The 16,046-nt window shown below is 33.2% G+C and overlaps 2 protein-coding genes across 2 annotated transcripts; one reads left to right on the forward strand and one right to left on the reverse strand.

Moving 5' to 3' along the window:
- Positions 1-704: 704 nt before the first annotated feature.
- On the forward strand, positions 705-5,595 carry LOC108473645 (vacuolar protein-sorting-associated protein 11 homolog). The gene is made up of 5 exons (XM_017775323.2): positions 705-1,155; positions 1,270-1,443; positions 1,840-2,163; positions 2,262-4,010; positions 4,441-5,595. Exons 1-5 carry the CDS (start codon positions 931-933, stop codon positions 4,828-4,830), a joined length of 2,862 nt encoding a protein of 953 aa, XP_017630812.1. The 5' UTR covers positions 705-930; the 3' UTR covers positions 4,831-5,595.
- A 1,286-nt stretch (positions 5,596-6,881) lies between these two features.
- LOC108470866 (uncharacterized) lies at positions 6,882-9,653 on the reverse strand. Its single transcript, XM_017772365.2, has 3 exons — positions 9,173-9,653; positions 7,864-8,056; positions 6,882-7,297 (listed from the first exon to the last, which is right to left on the reverse strand). Exons 1-3 carry the CDS (start codon positions 9,224-9,226, stop codon positions 7,167-7,169), a joined length of 378 nt encoding a protein of 125 aa, XP_017627854.1. The 5' UTR covers positions 9,227-9,653; the 3' UTR covers positions 6,882-7,166.
- Between the last annotated feature and the right edge of the window lie 6,393 nt (positions 9,654-16,046).

Below are 16,046 nucleotides of genomic sequence, written 5' to 3' on the forward strand. Positions count from 1 at the left end.
TGCACTCTCAAAAAAAAAATTCTCCATGAACTCATAAATGTTCTATAGCACCCCTCGCCCTACCTAAAAAGCAGAAAATTACAGACATTTAACAAACAATTCAAAATGAAAATCATTAAATTCCATCATTTCAATCATTTAGTACAATTTAAAACCTTTACGAAGTCTTATTCGAGTTTGTGTAAGATGTAAAGTTGACCCGAAATCAAACAATGACCAAACTGCAAAGATTTCAAAAGTTCAGAACGACGTTGTGATGTGAGGGAATTCCTCTCAAGACATGATAAACTGAATTGGCTTTGTTGGGATAACGGAGTTTCTCATCATACTGTGACCTGAAGTCTCAAACTCATCGCGACGAGCTCTACATGATGTTACGACATGAACCCTATTTCTTGTGCAAATTATGACATTCATCATATATATTTTGAAGTAAGTGCATCCATCATATATGATGGATATCATATAATGTGAGTATAAAAAAGATGGTGCAGTGTATATGTATTCAATCAATGCAATATCTGTTTTAAGAGAATTAGGATTATGCATATTTTAGTGTAGATTCTTTATATCTACTATTCATACAACTAAAATAGTAAAACGATTGTAGTTCCAAACAAAGGATTAAGCCTTTTACATTTTCTTCTAGAAATTTGAAGGCCCAAAATCTGGATGATCCAGTTAGGCTAGGGTTGAAAACGTGAAGATCCCAAGTTCGGCTCAAAAACACATGAAAGAAACCCAAAGGGAGACTATGACCCAGACATTATTCCTTTCTCTTCTAAAACTACGGGTATTGGAAAAAGCAATATAAGCCGATAAAAACTAAATTCCCACGGAAGGAAAAGGCTAGAAGGAAGGAAACTAACTAGTTAGGGGTTTTGTCGTGGGACTGTGATTCCGAATCCGATCCATCGTCGAGAAGGGGAAATGTATCAGTGGAGGAAATTCGAGTTCTTCGAGGAGAAATTGGGAGGAGGCAAATGCAAAATCCCGGAGGAAATCAGTGGAAAAATCGAGTGTGCTTCCAGCGGAAGAGGAAAGCTCGTGATCGGCTGCGATGACGGCACTGTAAGCCTCCTGGATCGCGGCCTTAACTTCAATTTCGGCTTCCAAGCTCATTCTTCCTCCGCTTTCTTCCTCCAAATGCTCAAGGTAAAATATGACTCTCAAATCTTTGCGATTCAACTTTATGTTTTAATAATAATTAACAATAACTTTAATTGATCGAGTGTTTTTTTTTTTTGATTGATTGATGACTTTAATTAGCAACGGAATTTTTTGGTGAGTATTGGAGAAGATGAACAAATATCACCTCAGCAATCAGGGATGTGCTTGAAGGTATTCGATCTTGATAAAATGCAGCCGGAAGGATCGAGTACCACTAGTCCTGATTGTATTGGAATTTTGCGTATTTTCACCAATCAATTCCCTCAAGCTAAGGTCTTCTTCTTCCTTTCTCTCTTTTTATTTTTTCCTAAAACGTGTTTAGAGTTAGCTGTTTATTTCATATTATTGCAAATTTGCTCTCTTTAAATTCAATCTCGTTGTAAAAAAAATCAAAGCTGTAACTTCTGCTATTCTTTCTACTTTCAGAAGCAATTATATGCATAAACGGTTTGCAGAGAAAAGCCAACGATTTTTTTTGCATGAATGTCAAAAAAAAAAAAACCTTTTTGTCTAACAATCATGTCTTGATTAGTTGTTTCATTTTTATTATTTTATTTCTTTTATATGCAAATAACCTCTAGTAATAAAAGGCTAAACCAACTTGTGGAATACCTGAGACTAGAGTTTAGTGTATTTCTAAACTCTTAATGGAGTCCTTACACATTGCAGATCACATCATTTCTAGTCTTAGAGGAAGCTCCGCCGATATTACTTATAGCTATTGGGTTAGACAATGGTTGCATTTACTGTATCAAGGGAGATATTGCACGTGAGAGAATAACCCGATTCAAGCTCCAGGTCGATAGCTCATCTGGTGAAGGGAATTCATCAGTTACTGGACTAGGTTTTAGACTGGATGGTCAAGCCCTTCTATTATTTGCTGTAACTCCAAATTCTGTGAGTTTGTTCAGCATGCAGAACCAACCTCCTAGGCGGCAATTATTAGATCAGATCGGATGCAATGTCAATAGTGTCGCAATGAGTGACCGCTCGGTATGCATTTTTGTGCCCTTTACTTTTCTTTAACGTGCCTTAATAACCATATATATTTATCTAAGAAGATAAGTGTTTCTCTGTTGTTTTGTCATTAGGAGTTGATAATTGGTCGACCTGAGGCCGTGTATTTTTATGAAGTAGATGGGCGTGGTCCCTGTTGGGCTTTTGAAGGAGAGAAGAAGTTCTTAGGGTGGTATCGTGGATATTTATTATGTGTTATTGCTGATCAAAGAAATGGAAAGAATACCTTCAATATTTATGACCTGAAGAACCGGTTAATAGCACACAGTCTAGTTGTTAAAGAAGTTTCTCACATGCTTTGTGAATGGGGCAACATAATACTTATAATGACTGACAAATCAGCTTTATGTATTGGTGAGAAGGATATGGAAAGCAAGTTAGATATGCTCTTTAAGAAGAACCTTTACACTGTAGCTATCAACCTGGTTCAAACACAGCAAGCTGATGCTTCTGCAACTGCTGAAGTACTTAGGAAGTACGGTGATCATCTTTATAGCAAGCAAGACTATGATGAGGCTATGGCACAGTACATCAACACCATTGGTCACCTTGAACCTTCTTATGTAATACAAAAGTTTCTGGATGCACAAAGAATCTACAACCTTACAAATTACTTGGAAAATTTACATGAGAAGGGGCTTGCCTCTAAAGATCACACCACCCTTCTGTTAAACTGCTATACTAAATTGAAAGATGTTGAAAAGTTGAATGTGTTCATTAAGAGTGAGGATGGTGTTGGGGAACATAAATTCGATGTGGAGACTGCTATAAGGGTTTGCCGAGCAGCAAATTACCATGAACATGCCATGTATGTTGCTAAGAAGGCTGGTCGCCATGAATGGTACTTAAAGATTTTGCTTGAAGACCTTGGCAGATATGATGAAGCTTTGCAATATATCTCTAGCCTTGAACCAAGTCAAGCTGGGGTGACAGTGAAGGAATATGGGAAGATTCTCGTAGAACACAAACCGGCAGAGACAATTAATATACTTATGAGGCTGTGCACTGAGGATATAGAGTTGGCTAAACGTGTAACTTCAAATGGTGGTTACTTATCTATGTTACCATCTCCTGTTGATTTCCTCAACATTTTCATCCATCATCCACAATCTCTTATGGATTTCCTTGAAAAATATGCTGACAAGGTAAAAGATTCTCCTGCTCAAGTAGAGATTCATAACACACTCTTGGAGTTGTACCTGTCCATTGATTTGAACTTCCCATCAATCTCCCAAGTTAACAATGGAACGGATTTTAATATTAAAGCAAGAACAGTGTCCAACGGGAAGTTAGCAGTTGATGGTAAGAATTCATCCATAGAAAAGGACACGCTGGAAAGACGTGAAAAGGGGCTACGTTTGCTTAAGAGTGCATGGCCAGCTGATCTGGAACATCCACTTTATGATGTTGATCTTGCTATCATCCTATGCGAGATGAATGCATTTAAAGAAGGCTTATTGTATCTCTATGAGAAAATGAAACTTTTTAAAGAAGTGATTGCTTGCTACATGCAAGTCCATGACCATGAGGGATTGATTGCATGTTGCAAAAGGCTAGGGGATTCTGGTAAAGGAGGGGACCCTACTCTATGGGCAGATCTTCTGAAGTATTTTGGTGAACTTGGGGAAGATTGTTCTAAAGAAGTGAAAGAAGTATTGACATATATTGAGAGAGATGACATCTTGCCTCCCATTATTGTTCTTCAGACACTTTCCAGGAACCCATGTCTCACATTATCTGTTATTAAGGATTTCATTGCCCGAAAACTTGAACAAGAGTCAAAGCTGATTGAAGAGGACAGACGAGCTATAGAGAAGTATCAGGTCGGTACTAAGTTATTCTAATGATTTTTTTTATATATTGCAATTGTGTTACTGGTCTTTTGGTCACCTAACCAGGTTGCAATGGCTGTGCATATAGTTTCCCAATTATGTAACTGGAGAGTTTCACCAAAAAACATTCCATAATATAACCAGCGCCAGAGTGTAGAAAAAATGTTATAGTATTGTTAAGAGATTAAAATGACAATTTCTGAGCATGTGAGACAAGAAGATTAATTAATTATAATTCAAAGCTGCAATAATGCAAAAGGTAACGTTTACTGCCCTTTTTGATAAAATCCATTTGTTTTCTCAATTGTTTCAGCTTTGATGAAATATGGATTTTTTCCCCATAAAATTTGCCATGATAGTCATACAAAATCATGTTTTTTGAGCATTTTTTTTTAATTCAGTGAGTCTTTGGATTGCACAGGAAGACACAATGGCAATGAGAAAAGAAATTCAGGACCTTAGGACAAATGCCAGGATATTTCAGCTGAGCAAGTGCACTGCTTGCACTTTTACCCTTGACCTACCTGCTGTGCATTTCATGTGTATGCACTCATTTCATCAGCGTTGCCTTGGTGATAATGAAAAGGAATGCCCTGAGTGTGCTCCAGAGTACAGATCTGTAATGGAAATGAAAAGAAGCTTGGAACAGAATTCAAAAGATCAAGATCAATTCTTCCAACAAGTCAAGAGCTCAAAGGATGGATTTTCCGTGATTGCTGAATATTTTGGAAAGGGGGTCATTAGTAAAACGAGTAATGGTTCCACAGGAACTGCTAGATCAGACAGCGTCTCTTCCAGCAGTGGCTTCTGATTTTCTTGATTGTTGTAATTTGTAAGTGTTCTTCCTTAAGCATGTCTCTTCTTTTCCATTGAATTGCAAGGTCAATATTGTGCAGAATCACAAAGACTAGAGGTAAATTAATCTATGTGGGATCATGGCTTTGTTTGGGGCACTCGCCCATGTGACTGGTTGCTCCTTTTCCAAATTGGACTGGTTCAGATGATGAGACTGCATTGTTGGTCCTGTAGAAAGTAAATTATAAGAAGGATACAACCTTCGTGATATTTCAAAATGGAATACTCATTTGTTGTTTCCACTCAGAAGGTACAACATCACATCTATACGCATTTCACGATTGTAGCAGACTGGTGAGTTATTGCAGCATCTATTCCTTGTTTGTTTGTTTGTTTGTTTGTTTTTTTTTTTTTTAACTCTGAGGTTGCATGCTAGAAGTTTTCTTGATTACCTGGCAACAAAAGTTTAGGCATTGAACAGTTTCACTAAGGCAGGATCTAGCTTTTAGAGGTGAAGGAATTGTAGTTATGATCATAAAAGTTGCAAGTTGTAACCTACCTATTTGATTTATGCAAGTCTAATGTATTGTTATTGGGTTATTTGGTACTCGAGGAAACCTAATGTATGTGAGCTTTAGATGCTGTATTTACAGTTAAATTGCCATTTGAATTTGTTTTCTGAATGAGCTTTGCTGTTCGTTCAGTGGTATGCTTAAGCCATGGATCCGGCTTGGATGTGGATTATTACATAAATTGAAGGTCATTACGTTTTTTGTGTTAAGTTCCTATTAGATGATATGCTACTGTGAATAGTGGTAAAGGCCAGTACAAAAGTTCTTTGCCAGCTAATTGCTGGGGAATCAATAACTAAACGACGTAAGAACATCGTCAACTCGGGCTCTTAAATCAAGCTTTTTTTTGCTACCAAAATATATGAGGTGGTGGTGCTTTTCTTGAATAAACCAAGTCTCACTTTGGGCAAATACTTGTCATAGGATTGGGTTTTTTTTTTTTTGGGGGGACCTACAGAAAGGCAAGGTTCCGAAGCCAACAAAACCATCTACTTTGTTTCTGTGTCATTCGTCCTTTTGATTTTTCAGAATCTTGTGTTGCGCAACACTGTCCAGTCCAAAAGCGCTTGTATTTTTGTTTTGCGTCTTGTGAGGGTTGGCTCTTTAGACATTGCTTTCGCTTGTTTGTTTATCAATTGTTAAAAAGTTATAGCTCTAACTAAACGTTAAAATTGTATTGAAGGTGGGATTAGAATCTGAACCACCAAGTTTCTTAGTGCATCAACTTTGTTATTTAATCAATATCTGGGATCCTATTTTTCAACAGCCAATAGGGCGTCTTTCTTGGATTGAACTGTTGTCTGGGAACATGACCCGTGGAAGAAAGGAAAAAAACAGATGTTGATAACAACCGGGAATTATAAGAAAATAATGAAGTTTGTCGTTAAGAGGGTAAGCCGATAACATATCAAATCATGCGGGTTTTGATTGTGGAAGCATGAATAGTTAGAAGGTTAGGCTAGTTTTAATCAATCAATAATGGCAATTTGTGGGACCATCATCAATACAATTTACCAAAAAGATCATAAAGAGAGCCTGAAGTAAAAGAAAAGATTCGAGGCATAAAATCCCATTACTTGCACCATAGCAGGTTTTCTGTTGTTTAGGACAATCATAATCCTACAATAAAGCTCGACTTATTTATATTCACTTCGTAGAATATCAGATTCATCCTTTCTTTAAACTGAAGATTTCTTTTTTTATTTTTTGATAATCCTTTAAAACTGATTGTTTTCTTCATCTTAAATCAAGGAGAATCTACGGGTTCATCAGCCAAGATTTTTACTCCACAAACGGAACACAAAAGGGTATACTCAAGTCAGCGGCTATACCTTACCGACCCATCAACTTTCCATGTCCAACCATACAAATAAATATACCTCCCCAACTACCATATATTTTTCCTACATTATGCATTACTGCTGTCATTAACAAACACAAATATATATTTACACCCGTGCAACACTTTCAGAAAAGGGAAATGCCCGAGACTGAATTTCTTCAAGAAAAACAAACCGAATTATCACCATTTCCTTGATATAAACATAAATGGCACTCTGTTTCAAAGAACAAGATGCATGATACAACTATAATAATTAACATATACCATATATGTATATCAAAAGAAAGGCTCGTATACGTAAAAGAGTTCTTGAAGGAAGAACTATCAACAACACCTTTAACAGATTTTAGGACAAAAAGTTCAGTTTTTCCCCTACTTTTTGCTCCCTCAACGAGAAGAAAAAACAACATATACGTAGATAAAAAAGCATATTTTGCATCAAGGTTCCAGCTTCAAGGAAACAACACGTGACTGTCTGTTGCGCTTTGCTACCTTAACAAAGAATATTGAAAGGCACGAAGGAGCCCACCATGGCCTGCGAACTTTTTGCTCTCCTTTCAGGCAAGCCACTGAAGGATACATTTTCAATATATCAATCACAAAGAAGCATATCTACTTCTAAGAATGACTTACTCTTGTTTCACCAGACAACAAAGAGAGAATAAATCCATGCTGTTGTGCATGAAAGATATTGTTTTCTAGAATAGCATCCAAATACCATTAAACCGTTATAAATATACTGCAAACAATAGAGGATAGCCTACCTATCATGCAAAAAAGCATCGACAAATCTCAACCAATCAATATTCCTATTTACCAATTCATGCATAGAAGGCATTGCTCCCACAAAACTTGGATACCAAAGGAAGTTGTTTGAAGAAAACGGGCAAAATGTTTATGCTTCATTGGTGATAATGCATGCAGCTGAGAGAAGTGCCCATGTTCTAAAATACGGTTCAATCAGAGAAATACTACTAATAGAAATATGTCTCTTAGCACAAGAATAAGGAATAATCAAGCAAATCTAAAGATTGAAGTCACTTCCAAATCTAGAGGCAAAAGCTTTGTGTGTGGGTGTGCATGTTTACGTATAGAGAGAGAGAGAGAGAGAGAGAGAGAGCACCGAGAGAGAGACCTTTTATTCGTCTGAGTTCCTTACATAGCGTGATAAAGTCCCCCCATTTCATATGACACCGCCTTATAAATCGAAGAATCTGCTCAGTTGTGAACATAGACATGCCTTCCAAGTATTCTCCATTGACACCATTTTCTTTGAAAATCTGACGGTAGCTACCAAGATTTATCTCTTCCAACCACATTCCAACATCCTACCAGAACAAAAAGATAAAAGTGGAAAAGTATGTTACCAAATCAAATGTCCATGCCAAAAGCTTTCATGTTGAAGAACAAAAAACAAAAACATGTTCCAAAAGCTTCACCTACTGCTTCAAATTCAAAACCTGTTGCTTTACTTAACATCATAAAGTAAACCACCTTTTGCAGCAACTTTTTCACTAGTAATGGCTCAAGTTATGCACAAATTACCTTGTTGCTCAATTTCCGTTATCAGAGTCATCACTATCAGTTTCTGTTATCAGAAATGAATGATACTGATAATGAAGAGAGAGATTGTTTGCATATTTACCATACAATATCTGCAGTCACCTAGACCAAGCTACTCACATTGTAGTTACAGTCGGGCAGCCATAAATCTAGACATTTTATTTATCTACACAAACAACCTCACCAACTTTCAATAGGAATGCTCAACAACGTAAATGAAAGTTCTAACAGAGACAAAAATATTGCAGAGAAGTTCAAGCTATCTTAAATTCGTGAAACCACGATCCAGTAACAAGAAAAAACAAGTGGAATCACCAGAAAAAAATACCAATATGTCTAACCCCATAACTGAACTATTCATTCCAAACACCCCAACAGAAGGAGGGTGAAAATGACAACCTTAAACAAACATTTTAAATGGAATGCTACTAAGCCATATATAAGCAAGAGAGCAGACTCTAAATCACCTAAATTAGAGCCAACACAAAATGTGTTCATCAAACAAATGATTTTTATCTATACCTGGAAATAGATAAATAAAGAGAGATGGGAATATATACCAAATTGATAGCAAAGGAAGCAAAATAAATCTTTCACTAGTTAAGATAGGCAATAAAAAGTGATCACCTTTTTGGTCAAGTCAATTCACTTTAATAGTTTCCAAAAATCATAAGATCAAAAACCCAATATCTTACAATCGATAATAAGTTTTGACGAACAATTTCCAAGTGGAAAAAAAAAATACAACATAATTAGCAGAATTCCACAATTAAGTAGCAACACTAAATCTCACGAAAAGAAAAACTAAAGATCTAAACTTCACAGGAACAAGATCCAATTAAAATCAAAAGTAAAAACAAACAAAAGAGAGAAAGAAATACCTCAACAGTCCAAATGAAGAAATCGAGTGGCTCAGGCGGGTGTTCTTTGGTCATCTCCTCTATTATTTCAACAGAAATTCAGCTTTTATATTGATCACCAATTTCCCATCAAAATTAACGCTGCTTGAAACGATAATCAAATTAAAACGGACCGAAAGAATAACTGTCCCTTTGATTCCCGGGAAATTAAAAAGAAAAATGGAGGACAACAGTTTTGAGGTTAGAGTGACAGTTGTTGAGATCCCAATCCTTCTCCACTTTTTCCTCTTTCTCTTTCTTGGTTTATTTTTATTTTCACTTTTTTTTCTCGGGAAACAAACACGAGAGCAAAAAAGAGTGAGAAATGGAAAACAGGGAAAAAAAGAAAAGCGGTACCGTGTGAGAAAAAAAAAAGAAAGAGCGAGAATTTTAGGGTTGGATTTGTTTTTCACTTTTTTTCTACATTTTAGATTTTTTTGAGACATTGAGATTGAGATTGTAAATTTGTTTAAATATTGGAAAACAAACTGTAATTATCCACTTTTATCTCATTTCTCTATCATTAAAAACTTCATTTAAATGTTTAATTTTATCTTTTCATAATTAATTTTTGGATTATTTTTCAAAAAAATTGTTGTTTGGAATTTGTTCTCAAAATATGTGTTTTTCCCTTAACACATGAAACTTGAACTCCTGGAGCTTTGTCCTGAAATTGCAACTACAGTTTGACCTACCTAAGTCAACCCTAAGACATTCATTCCAATTCCAATTTAACCCAACCATCCCCACTTAACTTCAACACTCTACATGTTGATTTTCACATTCTATATTTAATGCTTTCAAATAACTTTTTAGCTTTTCAAACTTTTAAAAAATAAATAAATTATTTTAGCTATTTATTTAAATTGTTATATGAATAATATGTTCACATTTAATTAAGTTTTAAAATTTAAAAATATTTTCTTATATTTTTAAAATAATTTTAATGATTTTAATTTTTAAAAATAAGTTTATAATTTTAAAGAATCAATTAAATGCTGATGTGTCATCCACGTGTATGCGATGTCAATGAAGTTAAAAATGTTAATTTTCTTATTCATTTTGAGGTGATTTGATAAAAAAATGCAAGTTTAAGGATTAAAAACTAAAAATAAAATAAATGAAGAGTTAAAATAACTATTTTTATAAAGTTGGAGGACCAAATAAATAATTATGCCGATGTTGGTATCATGAAATTCCACAGTCCATTATTTAGATTGTGTAATGAATGCAAAGTAATGTGGTGTGATAAAAACTCAAATTATAAGATAAAATTTGATACTTGGAAGCATTTGAGTATCACTAAATTGGATTATTATGTGTTATATCATATAATTAGAAAATTACCATTTACACATATCTATATGAAAAGAGCTTTTTAAATAAAAGTTTATTTTTGTTTCCAAAAAATGATTTTTATAAGTGAATATCTTATCAATCACAAAAATTGAATGGTATGTTAGAATGATTTTGGTCCATCCTCACCAAAATTCATACCAATTACTTTTTAGACTTCAACTCATACATGAAATTGTTTACGTTTTACATAAATTCTTCCAAAATAAAAAATATATTTAGGGTAGATTAATATTTTCTATATTCATATTTTGTCTTTAATTCTTAGACTTGTGAAGAAATTAAAATCGATTCCAATAATAATTATATGATTAAGTTGATAAACACATTAGGAATATATATTAAATTATGGGGCACTCATAAAATGATGAAATAAATAAAGTTTTGATTGAAATGATAAAGTTAGAATATTAAAATAATTTTATTTTAGGTTTAAATCGATCAAATTTTACAATGATAAAAATACCCTTATTTAATTTATTATTTTAAGTTCCCAAAATGGAGATAAAAGTGATCCTAATATCTTAAGCAATGTCTTTTTTCTTCTACAACATGATTAGAGTGTTATATGCCCTTAATTTCATATTTGATTTAACTTCGTCCGGGTGTTAAAAATTAAGCTAACTCTATTAGTCCAACCACCCACCTATAAATATCCTTCATTTCTTTATCCCCAAAACCCTAAACCTTACTAAAATCCCTCAACTCACCTTTCAAATATTAATGGCACGTTTGATTAATTAAAATAGAATAGTCATTCTGTGGGAATAAAATAAGGTTGTAATGAAATTAAACAGACATAACAGTAGTTTGATTAAATAAAATAGAATGAATGTTATAATAAATATATAATAAAAAAAATTTCGAATGAAGAACATGACTTTTGTCGAAACTATTTTTATTTTGAAAAATGGAGGTCGACTTTAAAATAAAAATAGAGTCGCCACCAATCCTTTTTGTTTAGGTGTGATCGGGTCACCTTGTGATCGATCATTTTAATAAAGCATTTCGGTTTATTAAAACAATGTTTTTGGTCTATGAAAAACTAGAAAACGGATTCAGGAGTCAGTTACGCGTGAGGAAGGATTAGCACCCTCACAACACCCAAAATTGGTACCGTATTGATCAATTAACAACTGTAAAAAATTTGAAAAAGATTTTAAAATACAGTTCCTTTAAAATGTTTGGATAACTAGAATTGGATATTGAGATTCTCTCGCTTAGAAGGAATAGAATATCATATCCAGCACGATAGGACACAACATTTCAAACCCTCGATACAAGATCATCTTATAATTTCCAAAACTCATGCATTTGAAATTTCAAAAGGATATTTGGCTATCTGGTCAAACGGTAAGTCGAAACCCAACACGATTGGAGAAGATTTCTTGAATTTCTAAACACAAAATATTGCCTCATTTTAATCTAAGAAAACATAGATGAAATTTCAAAAGGATATTCAGTTATTCGGTTGAACGAAAAATCGAAACCCAGCACGGTAGGGCACGATTTCTCGAATTTCCAAACATGAAATATTTCCTTATTTTGAGAGGTTTTTTAAAATGAGGATGATTATAAAAGCGATCTAAAGTATATAAAATAATTTTAAAAAATAGTATCCATTCAAGATAAAATAATATATAAAACTCTTTAAAAATAATATATAAACAATTCAAAATATATAATGTGTAAAAAAAGTTTGAAATATATAATATATGAAAATATTAAAGTAAATAATGTATAAAAATTTGAAATGAGCGTTATATAAGAAGTTAAAATAGATAATAACAAAAAAAGTAAAAAATAGATAAATAAATAGAATGTTAATAACAAGAGTGAAAAACATATATGAGAAAAACAATAATGAAAATAATATTAGTATATAAATAGAAATAGAAATATAATAATAGTAGAAATATAAATAGATAAATAAAAATTAGATAAATAATAATAGTATTAGAATAACAAAATAAATATAAATAGAAACATAAAAATAATAGCAATAATATATTAAATTAGTTAATTTGATAATAAAATAACAAAAATAAAAAAGGATTAAATCGAACTTTAAAGCAAAATTCTGGGGCAAATCAGAAATAAATAAAAGAAAATGGACCAATTTGAACATGCGAATAACAAGGAGGGACCAAAAGAAAAATAATCCCTACCCTCCAAAACACACAGCTTCAAGAAAGACCAAAATGTAGTCAAAACAAATTTTAGGGCCAAAATTAAGAATCATGAAAACTTAATTGCAAAACAAATAAAAAAACAAAAGGGTTGAAAGCAATCAGACGAATTTAGAAAAAAACAAAGAAATTGAAATGAAACGGGCAAAATTCCTACGTAATTGAAAGAGAAAAGAAAATAATTCAATTCCAATAGAAATAGGAAAAGAGAGAATAATCCAATTCCAAATTGAAGTAGGAATACCAAAAGTCTTCCAAAAGTAATTGGTTTTTTCCAAAGAACAAAATACCCCTATTTATATACATGAGGTTTACTAAAAATAGCCTAAATAATTTAATAATAAAATAAAATAAAATAAAAATCATATCTTCCTATTTTTAGCCTTTTACCAAGTCAACAAATTTTGATAACTCCTTGGCTTTCTCAATCTTTTTTATTTGGCCACAATTTAATGATTGTCTTTCAATTTGGCCCTTTTTTAACTTGTTTCCGACTGATTGCATCATTTGACTTCGGTTATTATTTTTTGGGGGCCCACGCAAAAATTTACCTATTACACCTTTTAATAAATTAAATTATGTAATATAAAATATTTACCCTTAACCAAAGTTAATAATATTTTATTTTTGTATACATTACAAAAATAATCAATTATATGTATTAAAATTCAAAACAAAATAATAAAATTTTAATATCGATAAATATAATTAAGAAATAATATCTATAAATATAATAAAATAGTATTTTGAATACATAATTAACAAAACAATACTAATAAATGTATTTTTCACATCAATTTCATATTAAAGAATAATATTTTATTTTTATGTTTTCTAAAATTTGAAAATAATATTTTCTATTAAAATATTTGAATGATTTTTGCTCTTATCATTTCTCTTTTCCTTTTTTCTTTTAAAATGGAAACTAGCTAGCATTAAAAAAAAATAAGGGAAAAACACAAAATGTGTCCCATACGCATATACATCGGGACTCAAAAAGTCATAAAGAAAAGTGCAAATCGAATTCAAAGTAAATGCAAAGCAGAGAAGAAAAGTAAAGAAAGAACAAAAAAAAAATGCCAACCATTAGAACCACTTTCTCCCAAAAAACTCAACATAAAGAACCAACTAAAACTCTCCAATCTCTAGAAACCAAGAATGCATGAAGCCATCAACAAAACCCAATAGAGAGTGGAGCTTCAGTGTCATCATCGGAGTGAAGTATAAAATTTCCCATGAACCAAAGCCAAAACAACCTAGGGCAAAAAGGAACAGTTTGACGTATCTATCTCCGCGACTCACTCCACCATCTCTACTGCTTCCTCAATCCAGAATCGTTCCTTAGGATAGCGACACCCCTCCTTAGCCAAGGTGTGAGTCGCAGTATTTGCTTCTCTCTTAACATGATGGAAAGTAATCTGCTCAAGAAAACCCAACATGTGTTTGATATCAACTATAATTGGACTGAGAACTGATCTATCATTCGTGTTTGTATGTAATTTCTTTATAATCATCAATGGATCCCCCTCAATCTAGACGTAGTGGAAACCAATCTCCTGCGCAAACCGAATTGCCTACTCGCATGCCCAGGCTTCCACAAAAAGGCATCTGCAATATTAGTATAAGGGTAAGTACAAGCCCCCAAAATCAGCCATTTTCCATTTCTTGCAATAATTCCTGAGATAGATGTTTTCTCTTGAAGATTAAAAGATGAATTAAAGTTAAATTTAATAAAGTCCGGACTAGGTGGTCTTTAATAAATTTGTGTAGTGGGGTAACTACGGTATCGAGCTATTTCTAGGGCTTCGATTTAGTAAGGTAGCCTAAAATGAACACTACTAAATCATTCATTGTTTGTCTTATACCCCATGGATTATTTTATTTCGTGCCAACCAAATAGACCAAACAATTAGAGTCACCAATTTTCTATTTCTGTCATCTGTTGTTTGGAAAACCTCTACTAACCAAGATTTGTAATCTAGATGATTCGACATAGGGGGCACTATAATTTGCAAAAATGTCAAAATCTGGCTTGTTACTGAGCAGAAACCTAGCAGGTGATCAATAGATTCCAAATCTATTTGACATAATAGACAAAGAACATGAATAGTAATATGACGTTTGTTTAGATTAGCATACATAGGTATAAAATCATTGTATATTTTCCACGTTGTAATTTTAATCTTATCTGGAAGTTGTAATGCCCATAAATTCGAGAAGAAATTATTTGCAAAGGTAGTCATATGAGTAGGCAAATTTTTTTGTAGTTTAGAGTTTCCATGTACAAGTAGCTTGTAACCAATCTTCACTATATACACCCTCGATTCGTCCAGCCTCCAAATATTAGAATCGGATAGTCGATCCTGGCTAAAGGAATAGACAGAATGGCTTGCACTTGATCCTCGTCTGTAATATCACGGAAGGTCGCTTCATTCCAGGTACCACTTTCCTAATTAATTAGATGAAACACCTTTGTATACCTTATATCAATTTTTTGACATCTAATTCGACCATCTCCAGGTCCCAGAATCCAAGGATCATTACATATATTCACAAACTCCCCATCATCAATGTAGCAGCCTAAGCCCATTTCCAATAATCCCCTAGCACTTATTATGCCTCTCCAGGTAAGGGAAGGGTCAGAACTTAATCCCGTGGATAAGAAATCAATATGCAGATTAAATAACCCTATTAAAGGAAAGTTTCCAAAGTCCAAAAAAGGAAGTTGGAAAAGGAAGGTAACAGGAAGTTTGATTGCTAAAAAAAATTAAATTTCTTGGTTGGGAAGAGGAAATTAGATTCAAAAATGAATGAGGAATTTCAAAATTTTGATCATGAGAAAACCGAAAAAAAGAAGGCTAGGACGAATTTAATGCCTTAGAATGTTCAATGTTAGATGACGTGATGATGAAGACCATGATGCAAATTCTTGCATTTTCTCAATTTTGATCAACAGCTGACAAGAAGTCAACTGACCAAGCACAATGAAAACAATATGTTGAAATGTTAGTGGGCTGGTGAACCCACGGACAATGTGGAGACTTCGGCTTACGTTGAGGTTATATAATCCCCGTATAGTCTTCTTTATGGAGACAAAATTGGATAATAAAAGAATGGAAAAAATAATGAGCGGCGTAGATTTTTGTGTGGGATCAAAGTAAATGCAGAAGGTTCTAGAGAAGGTCTTTATTTAGTTTGGAAAGATGATGTTTCGATTAACTTAAGGAGTTTTTTTAAGAATCATATCGATGTATTGGTCAAGGATGATCATAACAACAAGGAATGGAGATTCACTGATTTTTACGGAGCAT

The sequence above is a fragment of the Gossypium arboreum genome, chromosome 11 (assembly GCF_025698485.1).
Source record: "Gossypium arboreum isolate Shixiya-1 chromosome 11, ASM2569848v2, whole genome shotgun sequence".
Lineage (NCBI taxonomy): Eukaryota > Viridiplantae > Streptophyta > Magnoliopsida > Malvales > Malvaceae > Gossypium > Gossypium arboreum.